This window comes from Ailuropoda melanoleuca, chromosome 6, assembly GCF_002007445.2.
Source record: "Ailuropoda melanoleuca isolate Jingjing chromosome 6, ASM200744v2, whole genome shotgun sequence".
In the NCBI taxonomy this organism is placed as follows: Eukaryota; Metazoa; Chordata; class Mammalia; order Carnivora; family Ursidae; genus Ailuropoda; species Ailuropoda melanoleuca.
The window spans coordinates 51,569,683-51,596,336 of record NC_048223.1 but is presented as its reverse complement, the minus strand read 5'-3'; the positions used below and the strand labels follow the sequence as shown (position 1 = coordinate 51,596,336).

The window sequence follows — 26,654 nt, the reverse complement described above, 5'->3', positions numbered from 1 at the left end:
GTTGCCCCAAAAGTCCAGGCCACGTAGAGATTTATGATGAAGCAAATATGAACTGTGGGAATGTGGAGGCTGGCGTGCAAGAGCAAGTTCATTGTGCTCTTGGCCAATAATCCAGCATCCATGGCAGCTCAGGACAGAGGGCTAAAGACACGCCCTCACTTCCCCTTTCTGTTAAAATTATATTCAAGTGATAGCAAAAAAGTGTGCAGGAAAAAAGATACAAATAGAAGAATATTCATTATAGCATAGAAAGATGCAAACAATGGATCAGGAACTTTAAGAATTTTATGAAGCTAGAAACCAGACAGAAAACAATTTACTTTGGTTCATGTATCAGTTTTGCAAAAACAATAATAAAAGTAGACCAAGGATAGAGAAAAGGAATGTACATTGGTATAGATGTTCTAAAGGGCAAACTGGCAAAATCCATAAAAGCACACATTTCTACGGCCCATTTAATTCCATTTCCTATGAAGTCATAGTCACAGATGAACACAAGACAGAATGTATAAGAATGTCTTACAGCGGCACTGCTTATAGAGCAGGAAAAAGAGATTCCTGGAAATACTGAAATTTCATTAACAGGTAGATGACTGCCTAAATAATGGTATGCACATGGTACGGAATACTAGGCAGTTACGTAAAACTTCTATATTGTAGATCTACGTGTACTGATGCAGAAAGATCTCTTCGAGACAAACCGAATGAGAAGGGCAGGTTCAGAATAGTAAGCACAGTATAATACCATTTATTACCAAGACATGCATAGCTGCAAACACACACTATACTGTTTATTGTTTAAAGATGATATAGATTATAAATAGCACAGAAAAGGGTTAAAAGGTACACATCAAACTTACAGGAGGGACTGGTCTCTGTGGAGAGGGAGGTCTTGAATTGGAATTGGTGATTAAGGTAGACTTTCTTTCAATGTTAAACTTTGTACTCATGTATCATTTGATCAGATAAATACTAAAACTAGGGGACTAAAACATGCAATGGAAAAAGGTACAAGTGGGGCGCCTGGCTGGCTCAGTCGGTAGAACACGTGACTCGATCTGGGGGTGGGGGGTTAGAGTTCAAGCCCCACGTTGGGTGTAGAGCTTACATAAAAATAAAAATAAAAACAGGTACGAGAGAAGACTGCCGTAATTATGAGTTATTCTTCCCCAAAAAAGACCCTAGAGAAACTGAGGGCAAGCCATAATAAGTCTACAAGGGTAAGCCATTGCCATATACCAAAAGCAAAACAAAACATACATTAAAGAGGCAACTAAATCAAGAAGTTAGCAAAAGGGACAAAGTGAACATTTTTTTTAAATGAAAGAATTTAAATTAAAAGAATTAAAGTTCTGCCAAATCCATTCAAGAAAACACAGTATCAGAAATGAACTAAAGGAGATATGTCTGAATATTTTTTAAAAATCATACATGCACACTACTGAAACTTCATCTCAAAAGAATTTGAAAATGTAAATGAAATAAGCAGTTTTTCTAGGAAAATATAAATTACCCAAAATGACACAGAAAAATCTGACTATTCAAAATAACTAGAGACAAAGGTCTACCTGAAAGAGAGACCAGGCATATTTGGTTTTAAGTAGGAGTTCTATCAAACCTTCAAAAAGAGTTAATTTCTAATAATTAAATTATTCCAGGGTACAGGGAAGGATGGAAAGTGACGTGGGAAACAAAGGCAGGAGAAAAATGATTAAATTTCTTTACTAACTACCGCCCACTGACAAGTCCTTGAAACAGGCAGAGTGACATTTCCCTAGGGACTCAACTGCCTCGAGGCTGACACGTTGTTAAGGGCAAAAGGCAATCCTAGCTTGAACTCCCACCCCCACCCCCAACCAAGATCCTGTAAGTCTACTTAAACATATAAAAAATTCCTTTGGAAATTTCCTCTACCTCTAAACCCCCCAAGATACACGTTGGCAATCACCCCCGCAAGCATATGGCCCACCGATATACATCTGAAGGGTCTTATGACTAAGGTTTTATTAGACGGTAATAAATGACCTTTTCCCAACAACAGCTAGCTCCCCTCAAGGTCCTCGAAACCTTGCTTCCAAAATTCCTTGGAGACTAATGCTCCCCCTAACTTCCCCCAACTTCAAAGTATAGAATGGCCACTCCTCATGACCCCGGTGCAGCTCTTTTCTGCCTCCAGGTCCTGTCCTCGTGCTTTAATAAAACCACCTTTTTGCACCAAAGATGTCTTCTTTCTTGGCAGTCAGCTTCAAACCCTAGTGTTTTTTCCTACTTCAGAAAGCTTTGTAACTCATTTTAGGAGGATAATGGAAGCCTGTACCCAAAACTGAACAAAGCAAGCACGGAGAAGGGCGAAGAAAACTCTAGCCCACTGCACTGCAATTCCTAGTCACTGGTGCACACAGAAATTCCCCAGTGTGTTCTAACCCCCACCCAGGAAAAGGACTAGGGCCAGGCCAGGAAGAGGACCACTCACAGATGAGAGCCCCTGCCATAAACCAACCTCACTATAAACATGATTTAATGAATGTAAAATAAAGCATTACCAAAAAAAATTCAGCTTTCTACTGAAAGAATGTACCACCTGCCATGATGGAGTAACTGATACCAGGCATGCCCTCGGGACATAAACAAGGAGAAAAAGGGAAAAATTTGGAAAATAAATGTTTTCCGTCCTTGAGTAATGAGCACTGAACTGTGATCAGGGAGAGGAGAGAAAACAAAGTCAGCCCTACAGATTGCCCAGGTTTCTTCTGCCTAGAAGCACTTTGAAACTGTGGCCTGCAGCGCTGGGCGGGGGGGGCGGGGCGGGGGCGGGAGAAGGGATGTCAGGCAGAATCCTGCAGTCCTGCTGAGTCAAGAACGCAGAGTGTTAGGGGCTGGAATTAGCAGGGCAGAGTATCAGAAAGGAGGAAGCTACACAGAAAAACTGCTCCAGAAATCTGGGGGTCCTCTTGATTCTGTTGCTCAATGCTATGGGAGTTATAAGCGGAATTCCAGAGCTATCACAAGGCTGGGAGATAGTCAAGTTCAAGCAGTCTAAGTAGGAGAATTTCAGTGCACACCCAGACGTCCAATACAGACCCCCAGAAGGGTAAATTTAACAGTAAAGGCATGTTTACAAAACAGGTTTGTTTCGAGTTTTGTAGGTCAGATTCAGAGTATGACACTCAGAAATAAACCTCATAAGGATCAAGCTGACCCACAAGTAACCTAACTAGAAAATAAAACAAAATTCAAAACTCTTTAAAGGAAGGCAACAAAATTTAAGACATTAGACAACATATATTCACAACATCCAGTAGTTAACAAAAAAATTGCTAGAAATACATGAAAAACAAAAAATGTGAGTTCTAACTAGGAGAAAAAGCAGTCTGTAAGAGAATTTATCTTAAGAAAGAAGGAATGCAAGGATAATTCAATACCAGAAAATGTACTAACGCAATTTACTATGTTAGAAGGTTAAAGAAGAGGGGCGCCTGGGTGGCGCAGTCGTTAAGCGTCTGCCTTCGGCTCAGGGCGTGATCCCGGCGTTATGGGATCGAGCCCCCACATCAGGCTCCTCCACTAGGAGCCTGCTTCTTCCTCTCCCACTCCCCCTGCCTGTGTTCCCTCTCTCGCTGGCTGTCTGTCAAATAAATAAATAAAATCTTTAAAAAAAAAAAAAAAGGTTAAAGAAGAAAAAAACCACAATCATCTGCCTGGATGACAAAAATTCAGCACACATTCCTGATTTTAGAAACACTAAATAATAGAAGGTTTTAGTAAGCAAGAAATAAATTTCCTTAATTGGTAACGATCACTGATGTGAGAAACAAAGGCAGAAGGAAATACCGTTAAAATTAAATGTCCTTATAACCTGCAGTCCACAGACAAATGAGGAAGGCAGAGGAAGGCAGCATACTACATTCCTCCCGGAGGCTCCCAACTGTCTTCACGTTAATACCTTGCTAGAGGCAACAGCAGCTTCCATTAGACAACAGCAAGGCCTCCAGTATCCCGTGAGTCTTCTTTAGCAGATGAAAATCCTTCTGAAACGTACTTTATCTTTACCTCCCCCCACCCCAAAGTATACAGTCAGTTGCCCCTCACAACCCCGGGGCAGCAGCTCTTTCTGCCCATCAGTCCTGTCCCTGTGCTTTAATAAAACCACTTCTGCACCAAAGACGTCTCAAGAATTCTTTCTTGGCCTCGGTTCCAGACCTCACCCCACCAGCACACGAACATTCAAAAACTCCATCAGTACCTATGAAACTACGCCAAACACCACATTTTATGACAAAGCATCACAAGCGTTCTTCATTAGAAAATAAAAACAAAACGTCAGGTTTTAATATGATGGAATCAGGTCTCTGTTCTCTCAAAATCCCCCTAAAAAAATGAATGAAAAAGAGAAAGGCAAACAAATGCCTTCATCAAAGAGACTGGGAGACCTTTATCCCCCTGACCACAACCATAATCAAGGGAGGACTGCCAAGTGCAGTGAAAATCAAACAAAACCAGCGGAAGACAGATCCTCAAAGCACGGGGGACCCTTGGAGGAGCACAATCAACAGCTCTTTGCTTGAAATCATGAGAGCATCAGAATGAAGCCTGCAGGGAGCCCCCCTGAACAGTATGTAATACACAACCAGGAGGCAGACTGGTGTTGCATGGGGGCAGGAAGCACCTGCCAAGGCTCTCAGAGGAGAACAACTCTAAACTGGAAGGAACACTACTCATCTCTGAACAGCCACTCATCCCCACTGGCCGGGTAGGAAGGAGTTACAGCAGAACTCACTGCAAAGATTAGTAATAACTAAAAAGGGGGACCAGAAGAGCATCTATACAAACATGCAAAAGAAAAAGAAAACTGCTGTATACCTAAAACAGTCAGCCGGATGAAAACTGCTGAGTAAATGAACATATTATCATGAATTCCAAAGACTTAAGAATATAAAGGCAAAAGCAGAAGAAAAAAAAAAAAGGTATGAAAAGAAGAAGACAGAAACATAAGCTGGGACAACGCTGAAAACAATTGGCATTATTATCTAGTAAATCTGAAGTTCTACAGGAACTGTGATCCAGCAATTCTACCACAGACCTTCAGAAATCTCTCTGTATACGCCCCGACAGACCCACACCATAATGTTCTTAAATAGCCCCAAACTGGAAACAGCCCAAATGTCTACCAACAAGATAATCGGTTGGGGGAAAAAAACCCATGATAATTCATATAATGGAATACTATATAGCAATGAAAACAAGTGAACTCTAGCAGCCTCATATAGGTAAATCTTAAAAACATAATGTTGAATAGGGGCGCCTGGGTGACTCAGTCGGTGAAGCATCTGCCTTCAGCTCAGGTCATGATCTCAGGGTCCCGGGATCCAGCCCTGGGTCAGGCTCCCTGCTCAGCGAGAGTCTGCTTCTCCCTCTCCCTCTGTCCCTCCCCCACAGCTTGTGCACACTCTCTCTCTCCTCTCAAATGAATAAACAAAATCTTAGAATAAAAACGTAATATTGAATAAAAACTAGAGACCAGAAAAAGGTGGGTGATTTCATTATATAAAACTAAAAAATATATAAAGGTAAACCATTACTTGTAAAAAAAAATCAAAAATCAGTAAAGACTAAATTAGTGTAATGAAGAAAACTATGAAAATACAAATACACAAGTAATAATAGTGGGGAAATAATCTCAGATACAGAAGGGAAATATTTTGTTTAAAACAACAGCAAGATAGGGGTGCCTGGGTGCCTCAGTTGGTTAAGTGTCCAACTCCTGATTTGGGTCCAGGTCATGATCTCAGGGTCCTGGGATCGAGCCCTGAGATTCTCCTCTCCCTCTTCCCCCAGCGAGCTCTAAAATAAATAAATAAATCTTAAAAAACACCGCGAGATAAATTTGCCAAACTCTACAAATAAGTCTGAAAACTTGGATGATTTTTTTTAGAGAGAAAGAGAATGCAAGCACACAAGCAACTGGGGGGAGAGGGGCAGAGGGAAAGGGCGAGAGAATCTTAAGCAAGCTTCAAGCCCAGCTCAGAGCCCCAAGCAGTGCTTGATCTCACGACCCTGAGATGATGAAGTGAGCTGAAATCGTGTTGAACTCCTAACCTACTGAGCCACCCAGGTGCCTGAAACTGGAATGATTTTTATAAGAAAATATTAAATACCAAAACTGATTCCAGAAGAGATAGAAAATCAAGGTATCCTCATTACAGGATATATACAAAGATATATATAAAGCTGCAAAAAGCTATCCCACTTAAAAGTACCTAGTTCATATGTCATTTCTTTCTTAAAGATTGACTGCCATTAAATCAACTTTCCCCTTTATGTATCCCTATACCTTATATATATCTCTATTATAGCCATCCCATTGACTTACAATGGTTTGTATCTTTCACTCTTTAAAGAGGACCATGCCTATGTTATGTTAGAATCTTCCATTCCAACCAAGTGCCTACCTAGCACAGAGCAGGCACCCAAACAATATTTGCTTAATGAAGGCACACATTGTCCAGCATTTCACAGGGTTCTGGATATCTAATAATCTCTGTGATTCTCAGAATTTCATAAGTGTCTCTTCTCTTTCAATTCTTAAAAATATTTTAATAAACAATTTCAAATGTGAAAAATAGTGAACAGTAATATAATGAACCCCTGTGTACCCATCATCCAACTTCAATAATAATCAACATTTTGCCAATCCTGTTTTAGTTATATCCCACCATCACCATTGGATTATTCTGAAGTAAATCCCAGACATCACTTTATTTCATCTGTAAATACTTCACTATATAAACCTATTCACAGTGAAAAGTTCTAAGCAGAGATAGATAAATTATTTTCTATCAAATCGTTTAAAGAGAAAATAATCACAGGAAACATAAATCAAAAGAGAATTTTGAATTTTTAAATGAAGAAGCTTATTTGCTTTTAATATATAAAAAGGAAGTTCTTATTCAATTAATTTAATAAAGATGTATTTCAAATTTTCAGATCATGGTCAATTAAATAAAGAAGTTCTTTATTTACAAAGGTAGCAAAGTATCTCCACAATGGAGAAATCTGCTAGGCATCACTTTAATCAAATGATCAAACATGTCACCATCAACAATGTGACAAAAAGACATGCACTGAGGATACATCACTTACACGGTATTCTTGCCAAAAATGCTTAAACTTTAATTTGATCAAAAGTTGAAAATTGGACACAAAGGCATTCTGGAAAAAAAAAAAAAAGGCCTAGACACCTGCAAAACGCCAATGTATAAAAGACAAAAGGCTGGAGTACTTCTCTAGATTAAAGGAAACTAAAAAGACATGACAAGTAAATGCAATGAGTGATCCTTCATTAGACCCTGAATTTAAAGAAAAAAAAAAAGCTCTAAATATAGAACCTTATTAAGACAAATGTGAAAACTTCAGTATTAGCTATATACTAGGTAATACTGCACTATTACATATATATGTAAAAAATTATATTTTGTCTATGCAGCAGAATGTTCTTGTTTTTCAGATACATACCCAAGTATTTAAGGGTGAAGTGCTTTGATGTCTGCAAAGAAAAAAGATTATATATATGTGGTAGACAGAATAAATGCCTCTCAAAGATGTCTACATCCTGATCCCTAGAACCTATGACTGTGTTCTCGTACAAGATAAAAAGGAATCTGCAGGTGTGATTAAGGATCTTAAAATGAGAAAATTATTCTGGGCTACCTACATGTGCCTACATTATCACAAAAATCCTTATAAGGAGTAGTTAGGAAGGACAGAGTAGGAGATTAACCATAAAAGCAGAGGTCAGAGTGATTTAAAAAAAAAAAAATGCAGATGGCTTCTAGAGACTGGAAAAGGCAAGGGACAGATTTTCCTCTTGAGCTCCAAAAAGAATAACTACTTGCATCTTGATTTTAGTGCTGTAAGATTCATTTTGAATGTCTGACTTCCAGAACTGTAAGATAATAAATTTGTATTGCTTCAGACCACTAAGTCTGTGGTAATTCATTATCGCAGCAATAGGAAACTCCTGTATGTGGAGAAAAACAAATGCAGCAAAGAAAGGTTAACAACTGGTGAATATAGGTGAAGAATGTGAATGTTTATTGTATCGTTCTTACAATTTGTATCAGTTTGAAATTTTTCAAAATAAGTTGCAGGGAAAAAAGAGAGAAACTCTTCGCAAGCAAAAAAGAGACAAAAGGTTAATCCTAAAAAGGGGAGGGGGCGGAGAAAAAGTACCCGTATAGAATCTTAGAATTATAGGGCGTGTACCTGAGTAACTCAATACGGTTCCATCTTTTAACAGATATGGGAATCAAGGCACAGGAAGCATAAGTGCAACTTGAACCCAGATCATGACTTCCAGGATTTTTGGAGTATGTCAAATTACCTGCCAGAAGAGACAGATGCACAAAAAGCAAGAGTAAAATGTTTCAAAGGAGAAGGATTCAAATAAGGAAAAGGGAGGGAAAGCAGCAGGTGTCCAGAGGACGAACAGGTGGAGGCTGGCTACAATGTGAGATGTGCATCCTCTCCACAGGGAAACCAGTTTGTACTTAAACCAGAAGCCACGGGTACTTGGAAGAGACCACAGGGATACAACTCCTTACAACAGGAGCAGAGCAGAGAACAGGGGCCAGGTGAGGACGTGCCAAACCTCCCACCAACCGCAGTAACCTGGGCAAATGAAGTTGCTCTTCTGCTAAGAGGTGAATTTCCCTTGGCCAACACCCATCAATCATTTACATAGTACTCGAAGTTACTTCTGTTTATCAACTTTTTTCCCTAGAGCAATCTGGGTAGGGAGAAAAGGGGTGAGTATTTTGACCCACGTGAATGGTGACCATAAGTTTCAGTTTATACCCATACTGGCATAATTATTAATTTTATGGTCAGGAAGCTTCTAAGAGATGAGTTTTGGACAGTTAGAGGAGAGGAGCAGAGAGAGAGGAAACAGAACGCACCCATTACCATCGGTGCTCAGTGTATGAGAGCAGTCATCCACTGAGGGTCCTCTCCGCTGCTTCCAACTCACCTGGCTAAGCCCCATTACCACATGAGCCCAGGAACACATAAAACCACCTTTAATCTGGCTGTAGCCACTCCGGTCTTTGAGTAACAAAATAAAGCACTTGTTTATCCTTAAATGTATATTAGTTCTCAGCTTAAAAGCCTGCTGGTATCTGGCAAACAGTACAATTCTTTTCAAAATCTGATGTTAAGTTGTGAAGTTAATAATTGATTTTCATATGGCATACTGAATGTTTTCTATGTATGCAAGAGATGACTGAAGTTTCAAAGTCCACATTCCTGAAGGATCCATACAGACACCAGAATTCTATCCAACGTGGCTATCCTCAGTGCTCACGAAAACAATTAACACTCTCCTACCTTATCTCTCTGGCTCCCAACAACCCAGGAATGACCAGAATTTGCCTCCCTTAAAGTCAGCTGGAAGAAGCAATATGAATGAAGAGGAAAGAAAGGAAATATTAAGCAGGAAGACAAACTGGGGAGGACTTACTGCCATCACCAGGTGGAACATGGAGCTCAATTTATCACAGAAACTATTAAAAAAAAAAAAATTAGGTATCTGAAAAACCATTCATCCTCTCTGAGCTTTGGCTTCCTATAAAAAGAATTTGGATTTTAATAGCTCTACAATCCTTTCCAGCAATAAAATCTGCTGATGGGTAAAATAGGGTTTTACCTGGGTGGACCTAGAAATCTAATCATCATGGAATAATTTTTTCCAAAGTTTTCTGAACCCAAACTCTAAGTATGTAGACCCCATGTGAACAATTCATCCCCTATGCAAGGAAAATTATGAGTTAGTCAAAGACAGTTCGTGTTCCCTGCTCTGCTTGTTTTTTGAAAAGCTGAGTCAAGTAACAACAACGAGAAAAATCATGCCAAAAAACAAAACAAAAAACACAAAGAAACTCCAAAAGTAATACTTACCTTTGCATCATCTATGTCAAAAACATCACACCAAGGAGATTTAACACCTTTAATTGCCAGGTCAAATGAACAGGTAAAAAAAGCTACCTGAATTAAATCTGGGGGGAAAAAAGAAAGGTAAAATTTGTGAGTCACTGTTCTCTGTAATCTTCCAAAGGCTGAATATTAACAGAATGCCACGTGCAGCAAGGTCCAAGGACCTGGGTAGGTTCAGCACAGAGAAAAGATGATTCGGCTTTTTCCTGACTATCAGAGTTAAGACCTACTCTGTACGATCAAAACAGGCGGAACTGGAGCTGTCAGGAGGAAACCACGAGGAGGCAGAAATTCCAGTCCAATGAAACTAAGACATTTCACTGGTAACTAAAAGTTACCACTTTTCTGGTTTTAAAAGTAATGTGTTTGTTAAGAGTACATTTGCCTACCAAATCCAACAGAGTTTAACCCAAGAACTTGCTAAACGTAACTTGATTTTGTTCATTTTAGAGGGCTGGAGGAGGGAGGATAAAGTTACAAAAGCTCTTAGTCCCCATCTTAAAAATGAGGAATAACAAAGTACATTTACTAAACAGTTCTTTTAGCAACACAACAAACACTTCACGTCATAACTGTTAGGAAGGAGTACAGAGAGAAGGATACAAAAACGGAGTGAAGACTGCAGAAGGTGGAGGGGGACAGAGTAAATCAGGGGTCAGAAGGAAGGGGAAACCAAAGGTCAAGGAGAGAAAGAGGGAAAAATCACACACTGGAGAGAGAGAGAGCGTGCTAACACCATCCGTTTTTCAGACTTAGCTGCTCAGTCAGGCAGCAGATTTCAGATTAAGTTACCTGGGATTTTTACATTGCAAATGAACTGATTATATTACCTTTAGACACCCCTGCGTTTTGAAGAGACGGATAGGGCACCAAGTCCCTGGCTATGACAGGTGGCCATGCTGTCTTGTCACAGGCACACGTCTACTACTCAATGCTACAGAGGAGAGAAGGGAAGGCACAGCGGGGCTGCCCTATACTTTGCTTTTTTTTAACTTCAGTCTTTCCTCGTTCCCAAGGAACCAGGTTTGAGTTTAAAGAACTTCCCTAAGGCCGTATATAGCACAAATAGAGCATTTAACTGAGAACACACGTAAAAGCCATTTAAAAACTTCGCCTGTATGAACAAAAGAGTTGATAATCCTAACACCTAAGTACCATGGATGTTTGATGAAAGAACCTGACTCATTCACGCTCAAAGTTCTAGTTCTGAAACTATGAAAGTCAGTCCTAATGGTCTACTCGATAACTGGAAGGGAGCTGACAGAAAAATTTCACCAAGACACAGTGAAGAGGATGACAGGCTATGAGACCTAACTCTGCCACTAATCATCCTGAGCGAGTGGCTCCAGCCTCTCGGGTCTCACCTTCCCACCTGCAAAATGGGTGGGAACTCTCATGATGAGTTACAGCCCTGACCCATCTATTAAAACCATGCTGACTTCCTGGCCAGTCTTTTGGAACTTCAAAAATATTTCGGGTAGATCAGAGATTTAAACATTAAAAAACTAAAATAAAATAAAGGAATAACAATCTTGGGGTCAGAGAGGATTCCTAGGCAAAATACAACACTGGACTGCCACGATGAACCGACAGCCATGGCTATATAAAAGACGTAAAGGGTAAAGTCAAAGGCACCATAATCAGACTTAAAAAGTGAGCAACAAATTAAGAGAAAATGTTAGCAACATACAGTAAGTAAAGGATTTATCCTTTCTCCAGCAAAATTGAAGGATATATAATTAATATATCCATAACACATAAAGGGTCCCTAAGAATAAGAAAAACATAAAAATAATCTAATAGAAATGGACAAAAGGCAAACCCCAGAAGGAATGCAAGTAGCTAGCAGACACAAGAAGACAAGCTTATCTCATCTTCATGACTAAGAAATTGCAAATTAAAGCTATATACCATTTTTCATTAATCAAATTGGCAAAAATCAAAATGACTAATTAACAACCACTATTGGATAAGACGGGAAAATGAGCATTCTCATATATTGTTGATATAAATTTCTACACTTACAGAGAACAATTTGGAAGTGTATGTCAAGGTGTAAAATATTCATTGTCCTTAACCCAACAATTCCACCTAAAGTTATTCACTTTATTAATTCTCAAGGGCAAAAACCAGACTATAAAACTGTTCACTGAAGCATTATTTGAAAGGGTGAAAAACTAAGAAAAACCTCAGTAGGAAAATGATTTCTACAAGAAAAAATTTGCACTGTATTAGCTCCAGTCCCCTCCACCAGTAAAATCTGATGGGTTAAATAAGTTTTTAACTATCATTGACCCAGAACCTGACTCATATTTCCTATGAAATCACACAGAATTCAAGATTGGGTAAGAACAAGACAGATCTAGGTAAGACAGATCTACTGCTAAGTAAAAATGAGTTATAAAAAATACATACATCATCCCTCTATGTTAAAAAAAATGTATTTAAATAGCTACAATAGTTTTGAGCAGTTACTCTGCCAAGCATTGTGCTAATGCTTTGCATGAATTAATTTCATATAATCCTTGCAATAATCCTCAAAGAAAGGTACAATTCCTATACCCATTTTAAAGAGAAAGAAACTATGGCCTAGAGATATTAATAAACTTGTAAAGACCACAGAGTTAGCCAACGGTATAAATAGAGTCAAGATTCAAATACAAACAGTCCGATTCCAGAACCCATGATTTTAACCAGTATGCTTATACTGCCTCCAAAAAGATGTTGCTCTCAGTTACCTCATCAGTAAAACCCAAATAAAATCGTTTTCTAAAAAATCTTCAACAGTCTAGCCACCCACTAACCGAGTAATGGCTAGATACTGGTATAGTTAATATAAAGGAATTCTGTACATAAAGTTTAAAATGTAGGACTAAAATTACACACATTAAATAAAAAATTAAAAGTTGAGGGGCACCTCGGTGGCTCAGTTGGTTAAGCATCTGGCTTCAGCTCAAGTCATGATCCCAGGGTCCTGGGATCAAGTCCTGTACAGGGTTCCCTGCTCAGTGAGGAGCTTGCTTTTCCCTCTGCCTACTGCTCCCCCTGCTTGTGCGTGCACTCTCTCTCTGACAAATAAATAAATAAAATCTTTAAAAAAAAAATGCTCAATTCATGACAATGACTCCAGCTGGGAAAAAAAGAGGAGGAATAAAATCCTGGAGAGGGACCAAGGGACCTCAATTCATTCAAAGCAACTAACTGCAGCATGTTAAAATTTGATAAAACTGAGTTATGGGTATATCAACATTCAATCATTATATCAGCCTTTATTATTACCTATAGACTTAAATTACTTCCCAATAAAATAATTTTTTTAATATTTTATTTTTAAGTTATCTCTACACCCAACATGGACTCACAACCCTGAGATCAAAAGTTACATGCCCTACCAACTGAGCTATCCAGGCGCCCCTAAAATAATTTTTAAACCTCTGTAGTGTCCACAATGTTTAGCCACTTTGGGGAAAGAGAAAAAGTTCAATTAAAAAAAATTTTTTTAAAAGATTTTATTTATTTATTTGACAGAGAGAGAGAGTACAAGCAGGGGGAGCAGCAGAGGGAGAAGCCTGCTCCCCGCTGAGCACAGAACCCAACGTAGGGCTTGATCCCAGGACTCTGGGATGGTGACCTGGGCTGAAGGCCAAGGCTTAGCCAACTAAGCCACCCAGGTGCCCCCCCAAAAAATTCAATTTTAAATACATCTTCACTTTTTTGATGTTTATAAAGCATTCAGGCTCCATGAGTCTAGTCTATTATTTTCCCAACATCTCCTACTTCTACTCTTTTGGAAATTTATTCACAGTATAAGAAATCCACATTCTTTGTATGCATGTCAACGTTTGCTGTATGAATTATAAATTCTTAGAAATCAAAGAAAAATCTCAGTATTTTTTCTTTGTTTCCTATTGGTAGACGAGCACACACCCTGGCTTTCCAACTGCTTTCCCTGCATAATTATTGACAGTGCCCCCTTTCACCACCCCCCTACCCCCCCGCTCCCGTGTACCAGGCTGCATACCAACTGCAACAGACAGCACATCCACCCCAACACCTTTTGACAGACAGGAGTGCTCATATTTTTTTAGCATCTCCAGGCTTAAAAGCCTCAAAGAAAATACCTACACTACTTTGCTTTTTTACTTTCTAATACCCCTCCTCAAAACATTAACACATACACACTTCTGAACGGCTTCAAAAGCTAAAGAATTTTATATAATTTTCCACTTTTATCATTTTATAGGGAAATAATTCCAAAAATATAACTTATATAAATAATGCTTAGAGTTGAAGCTTTATATACTTCTGCTCTCAAAAAAAAAATTCCAGGATATAGCAAGAATCCTGTACATTAATTTAGATAAAGCTCAAAGATGTATATGAATCTCAAAACAGTAAACATCAGACACACAATTTTCTTGACTTAGAATATATTTTCTTAGTGTAAAATCAATTGTGGGCCTTTAAGAGGAATTACTTTATGCTTCCATACATTTTCATTTTCAGAGTTTGAGAACTATTTACATTATTTCAGAGTTCGAATGAAAGAAAATGGGCACATTACCTGCATTTAAATTGTTGACTGGCACTTGCAAAGTAGCTGCAACCTTTTTTAAAATGTTCTGCATTTCTGGTCCAGTTTTGAAGGCTTCTACATGATAAAGAGCTGTAGCATTCTTTTCCACTTCAGTTAAAAACTTCTCACAATGATCAAAGAACCTCATTAGTCTATCATTAATCCTTGGAGGTCCACACTCCATGTCTGAAAGGCGAAAAAAAAAAAAAGAAAAAATATATATATATACACACACACACACACATATAATATATACCACATGTGGATATATATACACCATCAACATAAATACAGACTATTGAAAATTTTGTTCCAAGTGTGAAAAAGAACACTAAAACCTGTTATTTACTGGCATGTCTAAAATAAGCACACATGGATCAAGAAAGATAGGGCATAACTATTTCCCATTTGTAATGACTAATTCATGAGAGTATATGCTAGAAAAGACTAAAGAAACAGAGAATCAGAGATAAAATGTTACTGCATTACTACACAGTGGAAAAAAAAAGGTGGTTGAAATAAGTATTTTCTGAAAGAAAACAAAAATAATTAGACATGAAAATCCAAAGGAGTGCACAAATGTTGTTCTGTAAGCACTGTTTCTGTCAGGCATAGAAAACTTGAGAAAGCAAACCGAAAACTAACACAGTTCCTAATGACAATGTTGAGACTAATTCGGCAGATCAAATCTGTTCTTCTCTTCTAAGCCTAAGTCTACACAGTGTATTTTATGTTCTCTACTAACTTCCCCGACAATGTGTTCCTTTACAAAAGACTCTGCTTTGCACAAAATCTACCAACAACAGCACTGAACACATCAACATTTCAGGTCTTCTGTATATCACGGTGACTGGTGCTTCTGCTTTCGGTTTATTTTATTTTATTTAAGATTTTATTTATTTGACAGAGAGACACCCAATGAGAGAGGGAACATAAGCAGGGGGAGTGGGAGAGGAAGAACAGGCTTCCCGCTGAGCAGGGAGCCCGTCAATCCCAGGACTGATCAAACCCTGAGCTGAAGGCAGACGCTTAACGACTGAGCCACCCAGGCGCCCCTGCTTTCGGTTTATTTTAAAACTAAAGCTACCCGATGCTTTCCATTTAGAATTACTAAGTTCCATTATTCCCCCAATTTGGCAGCAAATGTGTATTATAAAAACATCTGCAACCATGCCTCAACTACTGGAGTGCCTTTTAAGTTTCTTCAGTCATATTCAAAATACATTGATTTCAAACATCATTCCTCCAATTATTTACCATGAAAAGAACACCAAGAATACTACTGCTGTATACAAAATGAGAAAATCAAATCAGTCATATCATTTTGCTTTGGATGTGGGTGTGAAAAAACGTATTTATCTGTATGTGTGCGTGTGTCCATTTCAGGGGCTCCTGAAAAGGATAATCCTGGCCAATGTCACTGCTAACTGGATTACAGTTCGGAAAACATCTTGACTCAGAAAATAAGTGACCTTTGTCCTCTTCCTCTGTGACCTCAAAACACAATTTCCCAAGTGGATCTGGATTCTCCATCCTTGCTATTTACTCATTACTGCTGCTCTTTAAACAAAAACAAAGGTATTGTCCTGTTGCTGTAAGAATAAAAAATCAAATTCAGTGGCGTCCCTTGAAAGCCCAGGTGTACACAACAGGCAAAACAACTGTCTACAGAGTATAATGAAGTAGCTAGGCAAAGGGCTCCATCTCTAAGACCTCATCCCAGGAGGGCCAGTAGCCCATTTGGTATATGCTACATACTGTGTCATAGCGAAGTATATTCTGCTTTGAACGTTCACTTAATTTAACAGATTTGCGGGGAATTTTCACTTATATTAACCACTAAAAAGCACAATTCAACAAGTGCGTAAAGAAGTCAGCCAAGAGAACTACCCACATAGCAGTAACATGACACACAATCAACTGAACGATCTCTTGGAGATGGGTGAACTGCGTAAGAGAGGATGCAACTGGAAAAAGGACAAACCAGTTTACTTCTCATTTTTCACTTGGGTTTAAAACTAAACAATGTCTCACCTCATCTCTGATCTTAAAACTGGCCAACAAAATATTTTTTTTTAAAGATTTTATTTATTTATTTAACAGAGATAGAGACAGCCAGTGAGAGTGGGAACACAAGCAGAGGGAGTGGGAGAGGAAGAAGCAGGCTCATAGCGGAGGAGCCCGATGTGGGGCTCGATCCCATAACTCCAGGATCACGCCCTGAGCTGAAGGCAGAAGCCTAACCGCTGTGCCACCCAGGCGCCCCCCCTGGCCAACAAAATATTAACACTTGCTCATCTCTCTGTCAAACATGTTGTATGTTTTCATCCTTACTCCTAAATTACAGGACGAACAGATGCTGTAGAGTATAAAGGCTCAGAGACCAAGCTCTAAATCGGATTTCCCGGGTCCATACCTAGCCACACCAAATGAGGTAGGCTGTTTAGTGCTTCCGTGGCTCAATTTTCTCATCTGTTAGGTAGGGGGAAAATACTACCTCAGAGGGCTTTTGTAAGGATTTAGAGAAATAAATGTCAGGCATGCCTGGCACAAAGCCATATAGCAGGAGTGAGGTGTCTGTTATTATTAGTATCTGTGACTATTAAACATTTTTTGAGGGGGGACATGGATTTCAGGCCTGACTCTGGTCCTCAAACTAACCAATGGCAATCAACAAAGCACATTCTTGAGCTCAGTCCCTTCACCTGTGGAGTTCAAGGGCCCCACTAGATGATTTCTCTAATCTTGGAAAAGTAATGAAGTACTGAGTGTGACCGTGAAGCACAGCTACAGGGAGGGTAAGTCTACAGTATATATAAGACCGAAACAGAAGGAAAAAAGCACAGCAGTAAAGAAAGTTTGAGAGGTGCTTCCTAAAACAGGATGTGGGTCATTAAAAAAAAAAAAAAAGTCGGTAAGCAAAAAAACCCACTTTTCAGAAGCAAAGCCTGAAGAGGAAAAGTCCTGGCACTAGCTGCCAAGGAGGGAGGAAAGGCAAGGCCGGTGCTCGGGGAGGGGGCAGTTCTGTCTGGGAACGGGACACCGAGAAACTCGCCCGGCTGTCTCCTCTCCAGTCGGGTCTGCCGACGTCCACTACCGCGTCCAGCCCCTGGAAGGTGTCCACTGCATCCCTGATAAACGGACAGATTTGCATGGGGACAAGGGAGACAGCCCAGCCTTGAACACGCGCCACGGGATGGGCACCCGGGGGCCTGGGGACAGAGAGAAAGAGGGGACACCGGGCCGTCACCTGCGACGTCGGGAGGCGGCAGGCCGGGGTGGTAGTGCTGCCACAGCCCCTGCAGGAAGGCGGCGCCGCTGTCCACGCAGCGGTGTTTGGAGCTTGTGACTAGCTGCAGGCGGCCGTAGTTCTCGAGGCTGAAGAGAGCCGGGAAGAGGGAGGCCAGGCGCAGCGCCAGCTGTCGCATGTCCTGCCGCCCCTTCTCCACCAGCTGCCCGTCCATCCAGTCCGCGTACCACAGGGGCCAGTCGGCCAGCGCGGCGCCCAGGTCGCGGCCGCCGGCGGAGCCAGCGCGCCAGTCGCCGGGCCTGCGGGCCTGCAGCAGGCCGTGCAGCTGCCGCAGCTTTCGGATCTGCTTGGCCGTAGGGTAGCGGGTGCCGTGGCGGATGAGGGCCACCAGCTGCACTGGGGTGCAGGTGTCCTCCAACAGCTCGGGGTCCCTCCGCGGCGCCTCGGGGTCCGCCAGCAGCCCGGGGTTGGCATCCTCGTAGCGGGTCTTGGTGCCGAAGTAAGGGCTGAGCGCCGAGACCGCGGAATCCTCCGGCTCCAGGAGGGAGCAGCGCGAGAGCGACGAGAGCAGCGCCACAGCCAGGGCCGCGACCGGCGCCACGGAGACCTTGACGAGGCGCTCGGGTCCGCGGAGCATGGTGCGGCGCGGCCCGCGGAGGGCGACGTACCGGCCGGGGTCAGAACTTCCGCCTCCGGCGGGCAGGGGGCGGGTCCCGACGGCGCTTCCTGCCTGGGTCCGGTCCCCCAGAATTCGCGGCGCGGCGCGGGCGCTGGGCTGGGGAGCGCTGGGACCGCCTCGGGGCTCCCACGTGCGGCTCGGGTGGCGCCGGCACGAAACGCTGGGGAGCTTCGGAGACCTGTGGCTGAGGCGGAGCTGGCGTAGGCTGGGTCTCCCGCGTGGGCGAGCTTCCGCGTGGTAGGCGCCTCCGGACTGACTCAACCACTGCCCCGCTCTTTGGAATGCTCTGGGGCGAGAAGGAGCCCTGACTGAGCCTGCCTCTCGGAGGCGGCCCACACAGGACAAGTTGTAATACCCCCTGACTCGGGCGGCCCCGCCCCGTTCACCTGCGGTGTAGAAAATGTGCTCTCTGAACCACCCGCCTGCGGTGCGCCTGACGCTGTTTACAGAGTACATCTCCGGGCCGTGCCCCAGCAAGCCGCCCGAAGTCCAAGCCTGTTTTCTAGCATACAGCCAGGCCGACCAGAACCGGAGAAAGGCTCTGTTCTACAGCAAATCCAATTCCCGAGCCTTTGGTAGTGTCTGGATCTGGGCTAGTGGAGCTGAGCTCCGTGACACAGCATCCCGGAAGGATTGTGTTTGTTGGCATCAGAGACTTCAGAGTAGGGACAGCACAACCCTAATCCTTGGCGTGTGGAGTTTTAGGCCGGCAGATTGACTGCATTATTAAGTATGAGCTAATCTGCTATATGGAGCAAACATGCTCTCTATTTACCACCACTCCAAGCTGAAACTCCGCTCTTGTGTAATTACATACTCAAATCAGCTACGTGTCTTCATAGGTTATTGCTCAGAATCTGTTTGAGGCAAGAAAAAAAATCATAAATCTGAACAATACCTTGGTTTTTCCACTTGAACACCACTTTGTTGGGAAAAGAGTAAAGATTAAAGAAGTCATATGGTGATCCAAATTCAAGGAAATTTGGATCATGTTTTTGTAATGGAGCTTTTCCTTCAAAGACACTACTAAATTGCTCTTGGTAAGCCCATCTCTATCTTAACTACTTTTCCCCTTGTTCAGGCATCTCTAGTTCAGAGAGGTGTACCTCTAAATGTTAACCACTGAACAAAATGGTGTAAAAGCAAGAATAGATTCCACTTGGACGCTGCAAATTTTAAGACATTCTGTAGCCCGAAGCCATCTTTCCGTTGTCAGATGTTCCTTTTTCGATATGCTGTTTTGTGGAATGAGTATTCATGGTCAGTGATATTTTCACAGAACTTTCCTCCAATTAATATTTGATGAACATCTACCTTTTCTTTTTGGACTTCCTAACCTTACGTTTTATCGGCTGAAATGCCTGATGATATTTCTAAGTGCATTCAGCAAGCATTTGTGCCAGTTGCATGTCATTATATTTTGCTTAATATACGTGCCTAATAATGATCGCCTCTCATGCCTGATCTTTTGTATCCTCAGGAGGTACCACCAACTCTTCCCAAAGGCACCATCCTTCCTAATGAAGTAATCTTTAGAGACCCTGTCTACCTACTTACAAAATCAGTGGCACACATTCCTATACACTAAATTTGCCCTTAGCTTGATTTTTTTCCTTCCTCTCATTCCTCATCTGTTAATGTTATGCTGTTTTATATATTTATTAAACCAGCTCCAATCATTTTGTCGTTATGGCCAAGAAGACAAATGATAAAGTTAAGCAATGCTTTCATGTTTTTCACTAGGAAAAAGCCAGAGATAGTATAAAGAGGACAACGAGTATATAAGCCTTGGATCCAAACGCCACGCTCTGCCAGTCATTAACTGAGTGACCTTACGAAGTAACTCAAGTTCACTGAGCCTTAGTTTCTTTTTTTGAAAATAAGGAATATTAGAACCCACATTGTGGAATTATTGTGAGAATCACGGATGACATTTGAAATTCATATAATAGGCTGCTATGAATAGTATTTTTATCAGTAATGTTCCGTAATATATGTTACTCCTGTGCTAAGGTGCATAGCTCTCTAGCAGCTACACTGTATAAACTTCCACTGAATATTAAAATGACTGACTTTCACAAGCAACATGCATCAAAGATCATTTCATAACTTTCCTAATAATAAAAATCCACTCATCTTCCTTAAAATGGTTTGTCATTCTTTTTTTTTTTTTTTAAAGATTTTATTTATTTATCTGACAGAGATAGAGACAGCCAGCAAGAGAGGGAACACAAGCAGGGGGAGTGGGAGAGGAAGAAGCAGGCTCATAGCAGAGGAGCCTGATGTGGGGCTCTATCCCAGAACGCCGGGATCATGCCCTGAGTGGAAGGTAGACGCTTAACCACTGTGCCACCCAGGCGCCCCAATGGTTTGTCATTCTTAAAGCAGTGAGTACCTTTGAGAAGTTTTGAGTAGGCAACAGGCCCTGCTCATCTTTTCACGTCAGGCCACGTCTTAATTCTCTGGCCCGTCTGTAAGTTGGCTGCCCTTTGAGATAGTTGCCCACCTTGTCCTATCAGCTAGTACCCAGGAGTCTGCATAGTATAAAACATGGTTGCCTCTTGGTAAAGACCACGGGTGGATTGCTTTCCTTCATGTGAGGTTGTAAGCATAATAGCAATGTATTTGACAAATCTCCCACAACACGAGAGACAGAATGGAAAATTAGTGGTTCAGATTCCTTGAAGAGAGGAGCGCATGGAAGCAAGAGCACAGAGAATTTGATTTGGACCAGAACAAGAGAAGACCTTATTTTTCTGAGAGAAGATTGGAAGGATGGATGTACATATAGATACATTTGTTGGTCTAGCAGGAGGGAATTAATGGATTTTAAGCCTGATGGCCTCAGGTTCCTCAGTGATATAGGAGGCAAGATTATCTGAAGAGATGGAAGAATAGGATTTAGGTCTTTATAATGTAGAAATGGATTGGATTTAGAACTGAGAGAAGTGGGAAAAGATTTGCAACTGAGAGGAATGGGAAACAAGTAAAAAGTTGGTTTGCCAGCCCTGGGGATCCAACAGAGAGTGGAAGATTTGAACTGCTAGTGGTTCTGCAATTTTATCCAGAAAGCATTATCTGTTGTATCCTTCAGAGTGGAAAAGAAAACAGTTGAATTCTATTGTTCTGTATTATTCTAATTTGTTTTAAGTAGAACTTTTCTAATGAATCCACTATATTAAAGAATACTGTATTTTTGCCAGATTATTTGTTCAAAGGACTTCTAAAATAGTTGTTCCACTCTTAAGATTGCATGGTGTCAAATACAGTATTTTAAGTTACAGACATCTGCGATATTTTTTTAAAGGTTACTAAAAAGAGGCTTATTGGTAAAGAAACAATAAGGAAAGGAAAAGGCTAAATGCTTTGGGCGATAGGGTAGCTGTCTGTGTAAGCATAGATAATATTGACTAAAAACATGGTTTCTGAAGTTCTCAAATTCCAGCTTCATCACTTAATATCCATGAGATCTTGAGCGAGTTAAACTGTTGACTCAATTTGTTTTCTTCTATAAATTGGGTGTAATACCTACATTATGCTGTTATTGATAGGATTTAATGAGGCAGTTTACATAAAGACTTTATATAGTTTCTGGCCCCAAATCAAATTGTAACTTTTTTTTAAAGATTTTATTTATTTATTTGACAGAGAGAAAGTGCAAGCTGGGAGATAGAGGGAGAGGGAGAAGCAGGCTCCCCGCTGAGCAGGGAACCCTATGCAGGGCTTGATCCCAGGACCCTGGGATCATGACCTGAGCTGAAGGCAGCCGGCTAACCAACTGAGCCACTCAGGCACCCCTCAATTTATAACTCTTATGAACATAATTAAAATGTTTCTTGTTACCCCTTTTCCTTTAACCAAGTAAACGGGCAATGGCCAGTTTGTCATAGATATTTGTTATCTTACAACTACATTAAGCAACTAACTTCGTGCCTATTCCAAGAAAGTTTTAACTCTAGTATCTTACTGCCCTGCTGTTTCATCTTTCCTTTCCTGGTTATTGATTAAGTGCTTATTTTTTATTGCAGTAGAAAGAGCCAACAGAAGAAGGTTCCATGCAGGACTGGAGTGATCCATGCTTCAACAGCAGTCCCTGCAACCTTGCTTGAATGTGGAGGTTGCATAGATCACCAGACTCCACGGATAAGATACCTTTGTTTGAAAGGAACAATATCACCATCACTGGTAGCTAACCACTACATCGTTCCCCAGCATGTAAAAGCCAAGCTGAATTGTTGAATGTTGTGTTTCAGTTGATGAATAGAACTTCACTGAACCGTGCCCAATGATGGAGGTGACTTGCCTTTTTGTATTCTCTATTATGCCTTGCTAAGGGAGTTATTTTGCAGTGACAAAGGTTCTCTTCTAGTGTCTTGACACATCCTAGGACTTTGATGTTGGGAATTCTTCCGTCCCATCAAATGTTGGTTCTAAATCCACTGAACTATTTTAGAAACCGGATACAATGTTTAAATTGCCAGGATTCTTTCTGTGCTTTGCTACTTCCATTTAATAGGAGGAAACTGTAGCTGTTCACTTTCTAGTCCTGTTCTGTAATGATTTTCCTGTTCATGCCAGTACTGTTGTTCAGAGGCATAATTTCCTCCAGAAGTCCCCTCCGAAATATCTTGTTATCCCATCACAAAGATGAGTAACATGTTCTAAATCTTGGGGAAAAAATTTCTCTTCTTCCTTGTATTTTTCAAGAACGAGCATAGACAATAGCAATTGTTTAAACATCTTATTTTTTTCTGAAATGTTAGTTTTCCAAAATTGGAAAATCTCTTTGAGCAATTAGACCTCTAGGACAATTGGTTAGCAGACTTTAAACCCACCAGTATTTCCTTATTCCCCCAAACAGAGAACTTTCAGAGAAAAGTTATTCATTAGCTCTTTATCAGGAAGAATGTTTTTTACGTAGTACATAAATGTCAATTTCATGTTGTCTCACTAGCCCCTGCATGAGCCAATCTTTCAGTTTTTGTTCACTGTTTTCTTTCTTTTCTTTCTTTCTTTCTTTCTTTCTTTCTTTCTTTCTTTCTTTCTCTCTCTCTCTCTATTTCTTTCTTTTGTTCTTTCTTTCATTCTTTCGTTCTTTCACAAAGAGAGAGAGCAAGCACAAGCAGGGGGAGCTGCAGGCAGAGGGAGAGCAAGAAGGAGGCTCCCCACTGAGCATGGAGCCTGATATGGGGCTCCATCCCAGGACCCTGAAATCATGACCTGAGTCGAAACCAAGAGCTGGACGCTTAATGCACTGAGCCACCCAGGCGCCCCTCACACACATATTTTATTTTTTATTTACTCATTTATTTTTTTAGGTATTTATTTTGTTTATTTGTCAGAGAGAGTGAGTGAGCATGAGGCGGGGTGGGGCAGAGGGAGAGGGAAAAGCAGGCTCCCCACTGAGCAAGAGGCCTGACATGGGGCTCAGGGTCCTTCAGTCATGACCTGGGCTGAAGGCAGAGCTTAACTAACCGAGCCACCCAGGCATCCCTGTTCACTATTTTCTTGTAACATCAATTTGTCTTTCTTGGGTTGACTTCCTTTGCCTACATTGTCTATCAGTAAGTGTTAAAATCCAGCATTACTTAAGCTAGAAAAGCAGTGTTGGCATCTGTGGACTCACACACTTGGTTGCAGCAACTTTAGTAAACAGGACAGTTCACACTGCAATTGAAGCAACCATTATGGTTCCATAAACAACACCCTTCATCACCCCACCTTCCCTGTCTTATATCCTTTACTACTTTGTCTGATTCTGTACTCCAACAGATAAAACAGTTGCTGCTAAATCATTCTGAGTTAATACCTTAGATGCAAGAGTCATGGTGAAAACTTTTTTGATACTCAAATATCCATCTCTTACATCAGGTAGACTGTCAGCAATTATTTCTTAAAAGGGTGTATGTATGAATGAATAAATGAGATAAACAGTGTGGGAAGATAAAATGTGGAAATAATATTGCTTTGTATGTATGCAACATAATTATGTTACCTTCCCAGTTATCCCATGACCTATTAAGAACAGTATTTATATCATGTTGTGGATGTGGAAATCAAAACAAAGAGAGGTTAGATGCCTTGCCAAAGTCACCTCATCTAACAAGTACTTAGTAGAACCAGGTCTAGATTATGATTAGTAGAAAGAGAGCTATCTTTGTGTTTCTCTTCCTGATACGTACCTATTCCTGACAAATGAACAGTGACCTTAAAAAACGTCATTTGTAGATGGGGCTAAAAGGATAAATGTTGCACATAATACTGCAGTAGTTATATCAGTTATCCACTCAACATTTATTCTCCCTTTTTCCTTGAATCAATATGTACATATTCACCTCTCAGGAAGGTCACTCTGTCCCCACTTAAAAAGTCCTGATTGGTTTAAACCAATCCTGGTAGCTATATTTTTCTTGCCAGTTTTGGTTTAGGAAAGAGCATGTAACTCAATTCTTGTCACTGAGATAGGAGGAGCAGTTTCTGAGAAAAAATTTTTTTTGTTCTAAAAAAGGACAAATAAAAAAATAAAAATAAAAAAGACAAGTGATGGGGTGATAAACAGTCAACACTTTATAGGATCGGTGGATTAGAAAACCTAATGACTCAAAGAAATATTACAGTTGGCATAGTTAAATATTCTGGAAGGAAGGAGATGGTATTCAGTGAATGAAATGCCTAAACTGGATATTTCAAAGATAGTAGAGTACTTGTTATTGATTAAATGAGACCATTTAGAACATAAGATTAAGAAAATTTAGCCAGGGCAAGTTACAGAATACAAATCTTTTAGAATTAAGAAGGTGCAAACACACAAACAAACAAAAAATGGAGATGCCAAGAAGTCCTGGCTCAGAACTTTTGCTCCTGGTTCTAAACTTCTGTTCCTGCAGGATTCAAGCCCCACGAGATTCTCACCTTCTACTAGTCCATGCACCTCTCCCTCTATCCAACTCTTTAAAATCCCTAGCTCGCTCAGCATCTATTCCATGAAGTTCATTTTTAAAATTTTATTTTATCTTAACATTTTGTTTTTAACAGATGTAATTCATGGTTTGGAAAGATGAAAGAGGTTGAAAGCACAGAGATGCCAATAACTGTAGCTATCATCTTTAAAAAATCTTCAAACTTAAAATGCAAGAGAATGATACACATAAGGAAAAGGCAACTGCCCTGGTTGTTAGCATGTCCAACTGTGATGACTAGACCTGCTGCAGCCATCTTGCAACCAGTGAGGAGCCAGCTTGAAAACAAAGCCAACACAGTGAGATGACATGGCCGAATGTGGAAAAAACCTGAGTCCTTCATGATGCCATTGAGCTGTTGAATTAAACCTGAAGTATACCGCCCACCGGCTTCCTGTCATCTAAGGTAATAACCGTCTTTACTGTTTGAACTAGTGTTTCATTACTTTCCATAGAAAGTCTTCTAATTGGTGTAAGTAATTATTAACCCCACTTAACTCCTTCTGCTAAACCTGTCACGCCTTTCTTGATTTTGCTGAAGTTCCCTGATCCCATCTCCTTAGACCTGACCTTGGGTGTCTCACTCAGAATGATCATGGTTTATGAAGCATGGAAAGCCCAGGGAGGAGTAGGAGATAGGTGGGCAGGATGAGGTATCTGGTGATGGTGATCTCAGTCAGACAAGGTGAAGTGTGAAAGCGAGACAAGAGATGCAAATGAAAATCAGGGAGAAGGCAACTCTTCCAAGTACACCCTTAGAAAGCTAGTCTTAGGGACTTCAGAGCGCATCTATGGGGAGAGTTGTGAAATCACATTATAGTAAGGGTGTCACTTAGATCCATGCTTTTTTCTCAAGGAGCGAAATCATTGTTCTCAGGCTATCATAGGATTCTTGTCATGCTTGTTTTCTACAGAAACGGACCAAGTTCTGATGATGCCATAATCTGAAAATGAGAGACTTGATTTCAGTTTTTCCTGTAGGTGCCAGAGAGGCTTGTGGTATTGTTGTCTCTCAGGCTGACACAGTCTTGAAAACTAGAGGATGGCCTTAACATTCAGTCTGGGGTAGCTCTCCCTCATGACCTCCTGAACATCTTCATGAAGACATAGTAAGATTCTGTTCATTGTATGAGAGCTGTTCATGTGGATTGAAACAGTAAATCTAACAAGTAGGCTAGTCTTTGTCTGAAAACGCAGACGTAC

The 26,654-nt window shown here is 40.8% G+C and overlaps 1 protein-coding gene across 1 annotated transcript in view; it reads right to left on the bottom strand.

Moving 5' to 3' along the window:
• MINPP1 (multiple inositol-polyphosphate phosphatase 1) overlaps nucleotides 1-19,026 on the bottom strand; it is a 44,754-nt gene extending 25,728 nt beyond the window's left edge. The window contains exons 1-3 of the mRNA XM_002914383.4: nucleotides 17,814-19,026; nucleotides 14,552-14,749; nucleotides 9,952-10,049 (exon numbers count right to left, since the gene is read on the bottom strand). Of these exons, the coding sequence (XP_002914429.2) occupies nucleotides 9,952-10,049; nucleotides 14,552-14,749; nucleotides 17,814-18,948 (1,431 nt within the window). The 5' untranslated portion in view covers nucleotides 18,949-19,026. The remainder of the gene's footprint in view (nucleotides 1-9,951; nucleotides 10,050-14,551; nucleotides 14,750-17,813) is intronic.
• Nucleotides 19,027-26,654: the final 7,628 nt, after the last annotated feature.